Genomic DNA, 14538 nt, shown 5'->3' on the forward strand with positions numbered 1-14538 from the left:
GTTGGTTGTTTTGAAGTACCAGTTTCTTCTTGTGTCTCTAGTTGTCTCTCTCTTAACAGCTGATTGACTCTTTTTAGCTCGGCTATCTCCTTGAGCAGTTGTTCTTCTCGTTGTATCCGCATTAGTGCAAGGTCTCTTCTCTGTGATTGCTCTAGCTCATGATACTTATTCCTCTTTTCCAAAGCCTTATAGACTTCATCTGGGCCTTTGATCAAGGCAAAAACAGGATTTTCTGTGATCTATCTCAAAACGGTTGCCTGATCGTTGATCCTTTTCTCTGAGTATTGCAGAGAGGCATTTGCTACATCGAGTTGCTCTTGGATCTTCTGTACTGAGAGTTGTGGTTAGGAGTTCATTGGTTACCTTTGTTAGCTGTTGGTATTTGGTCTTGCAAGCATCTGAAGTTCATCCAACTCCTCCAGTTCTTTTTGTTGCTTCTCTTTGGCTAGCTGGTGTTGTTTGGCTTCAGCTTTCAGCTCTTGGATTTGTCTTTGTAGATCGGACATGACATTCATCCTGTCATCTAACTCTCCTTGTAGAGCATCGATGACCATCTCCAGCTCTCTAGCCTTAGCACTGCAGCTAAGTGTTGCTGTTCTCATTGTTTTGGTCATCTGTTGCATCTGCTTCGCATATTCATTAACTTGCAGGATGACTTTGTCATTTTTCTCCCATGCTTCATACTCTGTAGGCTGTCTTGATGTTTCAGCAGTTTCAGTTGGTGGCTCCTTGGGTGGTTATGTGGTGGCTGCTTGTGGTTGCGGCGGGGTTTTTACCTCTCCTTGAGGTGTTGTAGTGGCCTCGACTTCTTTTGTTGCTTGAGGCTTTGTGGATGCCTCTATGGTTTCCTGTTGGGTGGCCGTAGATGGTGTGGCCTCTGTCTTTGTTTCTTTGGGATGCTCAAAACTTACTGCTTCCTGCGGTTCAGGCTCTTTGTCTTTGGCTTCCTCGCCCTCATTGGGTCTAACTGTTGGTGAAGGGGGAGGGCCTGGAATTGGGTGGTCTGCCTGTTCAGTAGCAAGTGAGGTAGGCTTCAGATACATTTCTTCTTGGTAGTGTTGTGTCCCGCTTTGCTCCGCTTGTCTTTGTTGCTCTGTTGCATCTTCTCTTTCTTTTCTTGAGCTTCTTTTAACTTGAGGGCTTTTGCCTCTGCATACATGCACTCAAGGAAGTCTGTGGGGTCCTCTGCTTCTTTCCTTGCAGGGTTCTTAGTTCTAGGACCCCTTATCCCTTTGAGAACCCACCTTTTCAAGTCCTCACCTGCAGCTTGGCAGCTTCTTTCATAAGTTTTTTTTTCTCTTTCAAATCTTGCCTTTTTCTGCTGAGGTTCCTCTTGGGTGCAGCTACTGTATTCTTCTTCATCTCTTCAATCCTGGCCCTTCTCTCTTCATTATCCGAGCTTTCACTGCAATGAACTTCATGAGAGCTCTCTACCGATTCTTCATCTGACTTGTAAACTCTCTTTGATGAACGGGTGGTTTTTGGAGAAGAATGAGCAGACACAATCCATGTGTTTTGATCTGGGACTGGCGGCAAATTGTCTACCATGCCAATAGCATGGTATGCTATTCTTGTTAGTACTTTAGGCGCGCCCAGATAGGTGATTTTACCTTCTTTTTCCTTCAGCGTTGTTAGCACATACTACGCATGATCGATTGGTTGGCTGGTTGTCAACTTCAACACTTGGGTGAATGTAGTCGCAACTGCATAATTAGGGGTGGTGTACCATGGAGGTCTCTTTGCTAGAAAGTGAAAGTGCTTGTGGTACAGACGTGATGGTTCTTCCACTTGCCTTTGGATGAGGTCGGCAAAATTTGCAGCAGCAGTCTCCTTGGTGAAGGTGCCAACTGTCTTTCTGTCCCGAGCCTACATTGTCATCCCTTCAATTGGCAACTTCAGTGCCTCGGTCACAATTTCCTTTGTGATTACCACTTTGACTTTCTGCCCTTGTTGGTCAGTAATTTGGGCTGATCCATCCTCTTCAATTGTAGACAACAACTCATAGGCTTTCTGGAAATCTACGCCACATGGTTCCTGGTCATGGAAGTCCCTGAGGCAGAGACTTCAGTTGGCTTCTTTTGTGTCTGGCTTGGCAGCGACATCATAGATCTCTTTTGGTAGCATCTGCAGCTCTACTTGGTGTCCTTCTTCACTTTTGAACCTATCTGTGAAAACCGTGGTGTTGTTTTCTTCAAAAGTTCTCTGGACAAATATGTTGCTTTTCCCGTCTTTGTTGAACTTGGGTCCAGTTGGTAGGGTGGCAGCTCTTAAAAATTTCTCTTTTTGGGATGCCCTTTTCTTGGCCTTCTCCGCAACTTGCATTGCCAAAGTTAGAAAATTTTGCAGATTATGCTCTAAAATTCCTTTGAGTCTGAATTGCTGACAAATTGAGTCCAATTTGCTTCAAATCAATTTTGGAGCATGCATAAATGCATACAAACATGTAAAGATCAAAACCATAAAGTTCAAGCAAAAATTTACAACAAAAGTAAATAATCGCGATTATTTATAGCTGAAGGTTTTTTTCAACTTTTTGCATTTTTGATATCATAGGCTTGAAATATATAGCATTTAAGTGCTCTGAGTGAAATGTGGGCTCATTTGAGTGCACAAGGTGACAATGGTGCCAGATTTAGGCTTGTAGTCTCAAAAACAGTAGATATAAATGGATTTTGAGATTTTGAGATCCAAATTTGCTCAAACTTGGTCAGTGGGCTTGGGACATCATATACTTTGATTTCATAAGGTCAAAGTTGCAATTTTTCTCCATTTTGGCATGAAAGTGAATAATCACGATTATTAACTTTTTCATCAAAATAAACATTTTTTGGTGCAGCTTGGTTCTCGGCGTGATGTAGACTCTTTGTATGAGATAAGGGGTGATTTGGATCAAAAAATGTGACAGATAACTCAGAAATTGGTTTGGAAAGACTTCTTTGGGTTTTTTGACAATTTCTTAAGTTTTGGTTGATCATTTTGGCTCATACTTGAAATGTCGCATGTAATAGGTATGTACAAGTAATAGGTGAAGTGGAGGTACCATTTTCAAGCCAAAAAAGTACAAAAGTAAATAATCAGGATTATTTACAGCAGTCAACTTTTTTTGCTAAACTTGACAATTTTTGACCTAAACATATTGAATACACCTAAAACAAGTTCTAAATTGAATCTGGTAAAGTTTTGTCTTATTGGCATCATTTGGTGCTTTGGCGACTCTGAAATCACCAATTTTAGTAACTACATGGCCTGTAGAGTTGGTTAGTCACTTTTGGAGCTATAGACTTGTCCGCTATATAGTCCTAAAGCTACCCATCCAGTTTTGGCTCATTTGAAGTCAATTTGATTGTATATGTCAAATTTGACGCTTTGTGGCCTTCGAGCTGTTTTCTGCTTTTCGAGAGCTTGCCTTGATTTTTTTTATGAAACCATCCATGTACATTGTGTATAGACCCAGTCTATAAGCTATATGTGGACTCAAAATCCAATTCTAGCATTTGGCAAAAACCTAGCTTTTCTACTTGGGACCCCCTTCGACCCCTGCCGAATGGTCATCTGGTGATATAGAAGTGTTCTATTATATAGGGGCATGCTACAATTCAAGTCTCGTCTGCTTTGGTTGAGTTCACAGGCCGCTATGGTCAATTTTTGGTCGTAGGACTTCGTGCACAACTCGGTTTCTAGGGTTTTTTCCTTGGGCTTAGACTAGCTACCGGCCATATAAAAGTGATCATTGATAAGCATATAACTTACCCTCATGTCTTGTGTGAGACGGCACTATAAACAGGCGACTGTGGACTCCAGAAATCGCGCACGAAGAAGGTCGAGAGCTCTCTTCTCCAAGAGCAACTAGTGGAAATGAGGTGATTTTAAACTACCTTGGATATCTATACTCGGACTTCCCGAACCATTTCTCCCCAAATTTCCCTATTAGTCTTACTAGGCCGTGAAATCTATGTTAGACTCAAAAATTTCCTCAATCGAATTCCTGTAGCTCATTCTGCAAGAATTTGTGAAAGTAGGCCTTGGCCGCATAATTTAGGCTTCCCGCTTCCATCTGTCGATTTGATTGAAAATTTTTGTACCTATCTACCTTGTCCTTTTGATCATCACCGTATCTTCAGTTTTTCCTGAGCTCATTTGCTATTTATTATTAATTTTTGACCTGTTTTTTAAAAAATCAAAGAAAATAACAAAATGCGCTAAAAAAGCAAAGTGAAAATCCCTTAATTAAGAAGATCCATTGAAAAACACAGCTTTAATATTTTTTGCTAGATTTCTCTATTTTTAAGTCCCAATATCAAGAAAAATGATAAAAAATAACTGAAAAAGACTATTTTTTAATAATTTTCTCATAGTATATACACTATTAACACTCATCAGGGAGATGTTAATATTTAAATTCCCCGTGTTGATGACTTGTTAAGGGTTACTAGGTAATTTTGCAAAAAATCACACACATTAACATCAAACTTTTTCCTCCCTCTTCAAACATTTCCCTTTATTACTTAGCTCCCTTCCACCCTTCCTAGATGGCGTACTCCGAGACGACTGTGTGCATGGATTAAATAATCGTGTCCATGCATAGCCTTGGTTGGCTCTACCATGCTTTGAAGATCAATGCAGTTAAAACCATTATGATGTGCAAGAGTTGGGTCTTGAGTAATTAACTCAAGGGTTTCTGATGTCGAGGTTTGCTTTTGTTGTCTTCCAAAGAGCAAATCTTGTAGCCTGTGTGCTCTTTGCTTGATTGTACCATCTGGATACTTTGGCACACTGATTTCCTAAGCTATCGGTATCAATATTGGTGGTTGTTGAGCTTTTACCTATCATTGCTATCTTGGTTTGTCTTGGTTAGAATGTGTGGTTGAGTCTTATGAGACTTAACTCCCCATTGCTTCATCGGTTTTACAGTTTGCGGAGAAGATAAGTTCTTCTTTTTCTTCCAAATCCATTTTGTTTTAGGGATCCTGCTTGAAGATGCTCCTCTTTGTTTTTTGACCCTTGGAACCATCTCTGGTAATATAGATGATGTTTTGGGCACCCAAATTTGAATCCGCTTGTCCTTAAGCTGTGCTTTTGGTACCCAAATTTTCCTGAATCCTTGCATGATACTTGTAGCATTTACTTGTCTATAGGATGGAGAAGATTGATTGCTTTGTGGCTTACCTGTTGGTAACCTCCTTTCCATTCTTCTTTGCTTGGTGCAATTGGAACAATGAGTTGTCCGTCTTTAGGTGATAGCTTGAGCTGATTGGTATCCCAATCTGGTACTACATTGTACGTCCGCATCCATGAGATTCCAAGAATCATTGTTTCATTCATGTGTTCATCTGGTAATCATACAAACTGATGAGGGCATGAACATCCATGTACTATCGCATTTAAGTTGACTACTCCCAATGTTGGTGTTGGGTTCTTGTTGCATCCTTTAATAGTTGATATTCCTGTTGTCAAAGACTGACTTGTGTCTTTCTTGTACGTGGAATAGTTGACTGCATTTATTCGAGCTCCTGTATCGACCAATGCATTTGTGCTATGATTGTTTAGTTTTACTTTGATGTGAAGGTCCATTCCATCTAACCATTCATCATCCGTTGACACTGCATCTTTCTGTAATTCCCATAGTTATTCATATAATTCCAGAGTGTTGATGGGAATAGGTATTTGTTGATTTTTTAGAGCATCTTTCCTTTTGAGTACTCGAAACCGGGCTTCCTCTTGGGCTGTCGTTTTATCTTTCTTTGCTTTGTTGCATGCATCTTTTCTAGCAATTCATTGGTGGTTAGTGGAAAATTGTACTTCTTTAAATGGCATCCACTAATCCAATTACCCATTGGTTCACCATCTAGCGTGGACAACTTAACTGCTCCACTTGGAGATACATATTCAATTATAAACGGTCCGTTTTCCTTTTTCTTAAACTTGGGAATGTGTTGCTTAAGGGAATTGACTAAAACTAGGTCCCCTTTTTTGAAGATTTTTGTAACTAGATGGGAATTAAAAAAATGCCTTTGTTTCGCTTTTGTGCATAGATGTGAGCTACAACTGTTAGCCATTGCTCGTCAAGCTTTTCTAAATCTTGAAGTCTCGTGGCATGGTCAAGTCCTTGTTCTGGTATTTAGGTTTTGCTTGAGTTTCCTTTCCCATTTTTCTCAATGTTTTTTATATTTCTTGCTTTTCGTTTAAAGGATATCTACCAGTGATTTTATCATTGACGCAATCTTGTGCATCGATTTGCATCAGAAATTGTGTTCTACTGGAGACTGATGGCATAGGTCTAGCTTTCAAGTTTCTTGTGTCTCTTTTTCTTCTATACCATTTCTGTCTTCTCGGTTTTTGGTTTGGAAAGTCAAAAAACTCTTCCTCCCCTCCTTTCATGAGTGTGTTTAGCTCTCACATGTTCTTTTTTTGACCTCGAATCATCTGAGGTAGCTGAATGTTCTTCTAACTCTCTATTGCATCATAGTAGAGGTCTGAAAAGACTTGTTGAGCTTTCATCAAGTCCTTGGATTCTTGAATTTTGTCTTCAATGTAAAGGGTCAAGTTCATTTGTATGGGAATTATGGCATAGCCGTCCTCATTGCAAAATTGAGTAGGGATAGACGTATTTACACATACATCCATTGTTGCTAAAACTTGAGTCCACTCAAATTGCTCAAACAAATACTCTAGAAAGGGTTCAAGTACATAAGCTTCATCTATGAAATCCCTTTCTAAAATACATTCTTCTCGTTTTAAGCTCACGTTTTTTGAGTCTCCGCACATCCAAATAGGTGTGTCTTTGTTCAACTAAGATGGAAGCTTAGTTTCAGCCGAAGAGACTGAGTCGAATTCTTGTATGGGTGTTTTCATGGCATCTTCATAAGTATGATCTTTTAGATTAACCCTTGTTATTGATCCCACTTGCTTCAAGTACAAATAATTTTTCTCAATCCTAAATAAGTTGTACTTGTCGCATGAAAGGTCTTTCCAAGATGATTTTATAATTGAGTTTCTTTCCAAAGTCCACTATGGCAAAAGTGTGTTGATATTCAATCCCACAGGAATTAACTATCACTTTTTCAAGCAATCCTAAGGGTCTTTTGATGTGTCCATCAGCCAATTGCAATTTCATTCGAGTTTGTCTAATGGTTGGTTGTCCCCATGATTCCCATACTGCTTTCGTTGCTATGGCTATGCCTGCTCCACTATTCAGTATTGCCATGGTTTCTATATCATTATATCTCACTAAAAGAGTTGTGTTTCTTTCTTCCCCTTCATAGTATTCTCCGACTTTGTTCATTGAAACAAAGTGAATCTCTTTGCTATCCAAGTCGTGTTTCAATTTTCCCAAATTCTTTGCAATTAGCCCTGTTATCCCCACCATCTCTAGAGTTTTCTATAGATCATTCCATAAATATGATTTGATTTTTAATAGTTCTTCTAAAGTAAGAGTGCATTGAATAGGTGTAGACATGATTGAATGAATGTTGTTTACTTCTAGGGTTTGTTTCGCTCTCTTTATCCGAGTGGTTATACACACTATAGATTCATCTTCGTTACTCCCAAGTAAGAGGGTAATGTTTTCAAAGTCAATGGTTTAGACATTCCCGAAGCTTCAGAACCGCAATCCCATACAAGGATTGTACATCCATGTCCATATCAGCAGGTAGATTGTCTAACCAAACTTTCTCTATAAGAACTGATTTCAGAGTCAGACTCCTATCATTAATCCCTTTAACTTTTTTTCATAAGTGTCCTGGCCAGTCTTCTTCTACGAATGGAATTCCGTCTAAGGTATCTTCGCTATCAAGCACTATGAGTTCTTGTTCTTTAATTTCAAGGTGGGATTCTACCACCACTTCGGATTTTTCTTTACTGGTTCCTACCACAAGCTTCTCAAGTTTTGCCATACTCTCGAGCTTGGGTTTTTGTTTTTCCTACATCTCTTGAGTAATTCTTACCAAATTTTGATAAGCTTCAAGCTTAGCTGCTTCCATATCTGGAGAAGGATAGTTTTTCCATTTGTTATCCATGTTTTGGCCTGCTTTAAGTGCCGCTTGGTACATTGATTGAAACTTTGTCTACCAAAATTGATCCTCCAGATTTCACTGTGGTTTCCTTGATTTCGATTCCAGTTTCTTTCACTTTTTCCCAGAATAGTTTCTTTGCTTTCTCCTCGATTTCAGCTCTTTGTTTCTGTTTTCTCATCTCATACTTTTTGTTTCTGCTTCTTTTGGTCTTTTGAGAGGAGATTTTAGTATTTTTCGAATCATCAGAGGAGTTATGTTTCTTTTTCTTAGCTTGGGCTCTGGTGATTACTTTGATTGGAACAATCGGTTCACTCTCAGATGAGCTACTAAGTATCACTCGGAGTACGTTCACTACTATTTTACCCTTGTTTAAAGGATTTTTTTGGACAATCTTCAGGGAAGTTTCCTCCCTTTTTGCAACATTGTATGCAATAAGCTTCAACTAGCTTAAGGTTCTTGTCAGGCTCTGGGTATTCATTTTTCCAATGGTTATTTATACCATAGTTATGATAGTTTCCAATTCTTGGCTTAATCATGGGTCTTACCATCGGAGGTCTAACACCTTGACTAGCTACATAGTACATAGGTGCAAGCTCTGGTGTAGTATAAGCCACAAGTTCTTCCATTGGAGGTGGATGTGAATTATACCAATCTCCTTCTACCATTAATGTAGATGGAATAGGCTCAGCATAGGGTGTAATAGGAACTAGGGCTTGTTCATCTAAAACTCCCTCTGAATGCATGTACTTTACAAGTACTGCATTATGTCCAGGATATGGAGGTTGTTGACCCAACACAGATTGAGGTCTTTCCATACCCATCTGTGGTCTTTGAGTTGGGGCCATATTAAGATGATATTTGTACATGGGTTGTCCTTGTGGCCTCATAGGCACGTATTGAATATTCCCATCATACTTTGGTCGGTAATAGCACTCATTGGTCTCATGGTTGGTCCATTTACCTTCGGTTGCACACCATTTCTGCGGCCTAATTGATTGTCACTGTTGAGGTATCCCTTGCCATGGTCCCCTCATAGGTGCTTTTTGCATGTTATTCATCATTTCAATCATCCTTTTTAGCGTGTCTTCTATGGTTGAAAGTGGTGTTGCAGCAGCCGTCCCCACTTGTACTAGTTGGTAGATGTTGTTTTCTTGCTTTGGTTATCCTTAGGGACATCTTCTTCATTGAAAGTATCACAATTGTCTCCTAAGTCAATAGCATCTGACACACTCTTTTAGGGTCATATGATTCTTGCTATACAGCTTAGCATGAAGTTTCTTGTTTAGCAGTCCCTCTAGAAACAATGATACTAGTTTTTCTTTTGCCGGTATCTCTAGTTCTGAGCATCTGGCAATGTATTATTTCATTTTAGTTGCACAATCCCTAACAGACTCACCTTGTTTCTGTTTGAAGCTATAGATTTGAGCTACCGTATTATGTTTGATCTCCATTTTGAAACATACGGCTACAACATTGAAAATTGGATGATAAGGTTGTCAAATGCATTTTTGTTGGTTAGAGTGATGAGAGCAAGGGTTACAAGTTTAATCATCCACACTCAAAACCTATCTTGACTTTTCAAGATGTTTTGGTGGAAGATGAAATTCAACCTTGTTGTCATGTACTAAAGAGACATGTGTAAGATGATTGGACATTTTCTATACCTTGTTGCTCTTTTCAATGGTGGGAATAAAGATGTAGATCCAAATAAAGCAAATAATTAGCCTGATTAGTCTATAATAGATGCAGATGTAGATGATGCACTTGATGAAGACATGGTTGAAAATGAGAAAGCTAGATGTATGTCAAAATGGCTAATGCATCCTTTGCATGACAATATGCTAGGCAAGTCTAAAAAGTTAATAAATCAAAAATTCCCTTTATATGGAAACATAAAACACAACATAACACCAATAAGAAATTGCAAACAATCAAGCAATGATGAAATCCGTAGGTTAATAGGTCAAGAAAAGGAAACTCAACAAAGTGTTCTTTAATAATATCATAGATAACTCCACAATGTTGTTTCATGTCTATTTGTGCAATATAATCAATCAAAGTAGTGTATAGATCCTTTAAATCATGAACCTTCTTGAATAATGCTGAAAGTCGATCTTTACAAAAGAGACATTGTTTGGTGGAACAAAACAGTCCTTGTTGTACACAATAAGCGCCCACTTCTCATTTCCTATTTTAAGATGACACTCAGAGTTGGCCTAGTGGTTAAGGCTAGGGGCTCTAAGCGTGTCCACTATGGTTCAACGCATACGACATGCGGTTGTGGGTATGTGAGCGCAGTCCCGTAAAACTAGCTGATGCGAGCACCAAAGAGCTAGAAAAGAAAGAGAGATGTGCGTGTGTCTGCGCGCACGCGAGAGAGAGAGAGAGAGAGAGAGAGAGAGAGAGAGAGAGAGAGAGAGGGGAAGGAGGGGACTCAAGAAATGAGCGCAAAAAATTGTCTTGGTTTTTTAAGTCTCAAGATTTGCATTAAAGAACAAACATTGCTTGAAGGTATCCACTTACAACCATCGTTGCCTTCTCTCCAAAGCTTAAAAACCAACCTAACACTTAGGCCTTTGCCACTAGCATGACAAAAACATGTTCTTTTGGACGCCATCGTATGGATCTTTGCCTATCACCTTTGGGAGTACTTGTAGATTTCGGTTGGGAACTCGACACTAGGATTGCGGGAGGGGAGGGTATCTTTTCTCTTTGAGCCTTTATCTTGCTCTTTCCATGAGGTGGAGTAACATTTTGTTTGTGAAGGGAGTCCATGTCATTGCAACCTTATTGGACGTGTAAGGCATCCTGGGGGATTGTGTGAGATCGATATGGAAGAAGCAATGCTCCACTTGTGAGTAATTGGAAACCCCAATTTGGATAAATTTGGTTACAAGATACACTACATGAGTCCATGTAAAGTTCTGGATTGACATTTTGCATCAACAAGCGCGTGCAAACATGACATTTAGCATTAACAAGTGCGTGCAAACATAACAGCCAAATTTGAAATACCAAAAAGCAAAGCCATACTACAAAGATCCCCATTCAAAAGAAACAAGAAAAAAAGAATTGAGATAAGTGTTGTTTGTGTGTGTGTGTGTTTGTGAGAGCATAGAAGTCCATAGAAGAGATTCTTTTTCCATTTAGTGGCAATTTTCTTTTCCGGCTAAGTCCATCTGCCGGAAAAGAAAATCGTCTTTCCCGGCTGATATATGTTCAAGTGAAGCTCATTCAAGTGTAGCTCATTCTTATACAAAAGTAAGGTTGGCAATGACCAATGTAGCACACGAGCATAGATGTATGTTCCATATCTCCTTACACCGATCTTTCATATTAATTTATTTTTAAAAAAATCTCCAAGTACATGTTGCAAATTGCCTCATGAATCTTATTGTCATATTTATTTCAAGTGAATTGGTCAAGCTTATCTTCATCCCAAAAGTAGTGAATCTGATGAGCCCCAAAATTTAGCTCTCTAATTTCCCTTAAAGAAGTCAGATAGCAGGCTCAAGTCCACATTACCACCCGTCAAAATGATGGCAATATGTTTTAGTTCGAATTCCGTTCGCTTTGACTGGACTTTTGTTGACAAAACAGCAGCTAAACCTGCTGCTCCACTTGGCTCAACTACCACCTTCAAGATCTCGTAGCACATTCGCATCGCCCTCACGATTTCCTCGTCGGACACAGTAATGACATCATCCACCAAGTCACGTGCTATTGGCCTAGTGTGGGCAAAGTTCACAATATGCTTTCTTAGAAAATTTCTCTCTCTCTCTCTCTCTCTCTCTCTCTCTCTCACACACACACACACACACACACACTTGGAGCAAAATTGCAAAAAATATTAAGAAGCTATACCAAGTTAAAGGGCCTAAGTTTCCCCTCAAGGCATCAGCAATTGTGCTTGTTTGTGAGAGAATGACAAGTTTTCCTGCTGCCTTCGATTGCGCCACATCATCCGCACCAGTGGGCTCGACACCAAAAATCTTAATAGCTGGCTTTATGGCTTTCGCTGCTACAGAAATGCCTGAAATTAAGCTCCCACCTACATCAAAGAAAAGGCCAAAAGCAAGTCAAAACACTCACAACTTGAAGCACATCAGAAAAATCAGCAGGCAAGTTGTCTATTAGCACCTCCATATCTAATTGCAATCATTTGCCTTTCAACTTAAGGGCAAGAAGGCAAGAAATCCATGTAATTGACAACCTATCATGAAAAAAGTTACCGCTTATGGGCACAACAATAGCGTCAAGTTGTGGTAATTTCTCAAGCAATTCCAATCCTATAGTACCTTGTCCACTGCACCAAAGAATTGTCAAAAGAGAGCAATAAATAGTTAACTCAAGTGAAAAGTGTAAGCCTCTTCAAAATGTGTCTGTACAGAGAGAGAGAGAGAGAGAGAGAGAGAGAGAGAGAGAGAGAGAGTGTTTAAAGTGAGCGCAAGAGCTTTATAGCCTGTGGTGGGCTTGCAGTCAAATCAAATAATAATAATATCGTTCAGACTGCCATCCATGGATTGGTCAGCTCAAGTTGCTGCTGAACGTCTACCTTTTTCCTGACCCATCCACAAGAAGTTTTGAACAAATTCTCACAATAATTCTCACACTGGTCCCCTGCCCCCAATTGTACATAGCTTGCCCCCAATCGTACCTAGCTAAGTATGCAGTGCCTCTCAAGCAGAAGCTCATGATGTTACGCATCCTACAGAACGGAAAACACTGCAAAAAACTCCATTTTCCTACACGAGAAAATCTCTAAATCTTCTTGTGTCTACCCCCGGAGCCGGAAAACGCCGGTGGTCTCCTGTCCCCCAATCGTACTTAGCTAGGTATGCAGTACCTCTCGAGTAGAAGCTCATGATGTTATGCATCGTACAAAAAACACTGAAAAAGACTCCGTTTTCCTACATGAGAAAACTTCTAAATCTTCTTGTGTCTACCCCGGAGTGGGAAAGCCATCATTATCGTTGCACTCCTTGGGCTAACACACAGCCAGCAGGAGTTGGATCTCGGTTTGGGTGATATGCTAATGAAATGCACCTGATGTGAACGCCCTCATAATAAGACTTATCTTCAGTCAGAATTCAAAACGTCTCTCTCTCTCTCTCTCTCTCTCTCTCTCTCTCTCTCTCTCTACCCGTGCCGGCGACAAATACCTGATGGTGCGGGCGTCGTTGAAGGGGTGAATGATGGAACCCCCTGTTTCTGCTTGCAGTTTGCGGCAGGCCTCTTCGCGGGTGTCCATGCACCTTTCCACAAAGCACACGCTGCCGCCATAGCGCTTCACGCTCTCCACTTTACACTTGGGAGCGTTGTGCGGCATCACGATCCACGCCGGGATCCCTCGCATTTTTGCCACCAGAGCCACCGCAGCTGCATGATTGCCACTGCAGAACAACACACCATATTGTCCTCACAGGGGCGAGAGAGAGAGAGAGAAAGATATGTGTAAAGCACAGGAGGTCAGAGAGAGAGGTGTAGGTGTATAAACTGTGAATTCCAAAGACCTCTCTCTCTCTCTCTCTCTCTCTCTCTCTCTCTCCATACCTGCTGTGTGTTATGACCCCCTTGCTCGCGACATCGTCCGGGAGAGACAACACCGCGTTGCTGGCCCCTCTGAACTTATACGCCCCTCTGCATGACATACAATACACCCACACATGTCCTTTAGGCATCATCATCAAAGAGCATGCCCTACCAGTGGATCGGCCAGAGTGCAGTTCTATACCCTCTCTGGAAAAGCTCGCATTTGAAGTAGAGGTTTGCTTGGGCGAGATGGTCGAGAGAGGAGGAGGTGAGCAATGGCGTTTCCTGCACAAAGGGAGATATTCGCCTTTGAGCTTCCTGGATAGAAGACAGGCTAGCTGCATACTCTTCCATCTTCGCCTTGTCAAGATTCACCATTGCTCTCCCTTCACAGTCACAACTTCTGCCTCTCTCTTTCTCTCTCTCTCTCTCTCTCTCCACAATCTGTCGCAAATGCACAGCAACGTTTTAAATAGCCCCCCTGGGGAAAAAAAAAAAGGGACCCCAAGTGGTAGGATCTATGGGGAAAAAAGGGACCCAAGATCTACGACGACTAAGGCCTGGTTCGAACGATGGGGTGGTAGAGTCTCTCTGTTGCAGACCCATTTCCACCTCCTACTCGCACAACGATGTCATGTCGCTCCGCTTTCACAATAGGAAAAAAACCGAAGAAATGCAATTTATGCAAGTTTGAAGTCTGCACATTAATAACGTAGTGATGGGGCACGAATGCAGGCAAAAATAAGCGTGTAACACGTTAGATGTGAATTTTGGGGCTAATAAGTGTGATGTTGGATGCCATAGAGCAGGTTTTTGGGTTGATTATGTAGTGGGTTGATTATGTAGTGCTCAAATTGCTATCCAAGCCTGCCTTTGTGGCACGCTGATCGGAGTTCGGACAGAGAAGTTATGGACACTTTGATATTTTTCAAGGGCTTAGTTTGTAATTTTTAAGTTAGCTCTCGAATGCGTGCATATGTGATTGGTTTCAATT

The 14538-nt window shown here is 40.6% G+C and overlaps 1 protein-coding gene across 1 annotated transcript; it reads right to left on the reverse strand.

Annotated features, from left to right (window-relative positions):
- Window positions 1-11325: 11325 nt before the first annotated feature.
- LOC147447077 (serine racemase-like) lies at window positions 11326-14145 on the reverse strand. Its single transcript, XM_086522987.1, has 6 exons — window positions 13747-14145; window positions 13566-13652; window positions 13175-13405; window positions 12245-12318; window positions 11877-12063; window positions 11326-11740 (listed from the first exon to the last, which is right to left on the reverse strand). The coding sequence occupies exons 1-6, from the start codon at window positions 13920-13922 to the stop codon at window positions 11491-11493; spliced, it is 1005 nt and encodes a 334-aa protein (XP_086379113.1). The 5' UTR covers window positions 13923-14145; the 3' UTR covers window positions 11326-11490.
- Window positions 14146-14538: the final 393 nt, after the last annotated feature.

The sequence above is a fragment of the Adiantum capillus-veneris genome, chromosome 11, assembly GCF_014529385.1.
Source record: "Adiantum capillus-veneris isolate H3 chromosome 11, ASM1452938v2, whole genome shotgun sequence".
In the NCBI taxonomy this organism is placed as follows: Eukaryota; Viridiplantae; Streptophyta; class Polypodiopsida; order Polypodiales; family Pteridaceae; genus Adiantum; species Adiantum capillus-veneris.

Bases quoted from the DNA above. Each gene is read 5' to 3' on its own strand.
- LOC147447077 (XM_086522987.1), bottom strand. From the start codon at position 13,922: ATGGTGAATCTTGACAAGGCGAAGATGGAAGAGTATGCAGCTAGCCTG. The intron at 12,319-13,174 runs GTATTTGTCGCC...TCTTTGGTGCAG, and splicing joins AACGACGCCCGCACCATCAG to TGGACAAGGTACTATAGGAT. The intron at 11,741-11,876 runs GTATAGCTTCTT...TGCCCACACTAG, and splicing joins AACTTAGGCCCTTTAACTTG to GCCAATAGCACGTGACTTGG.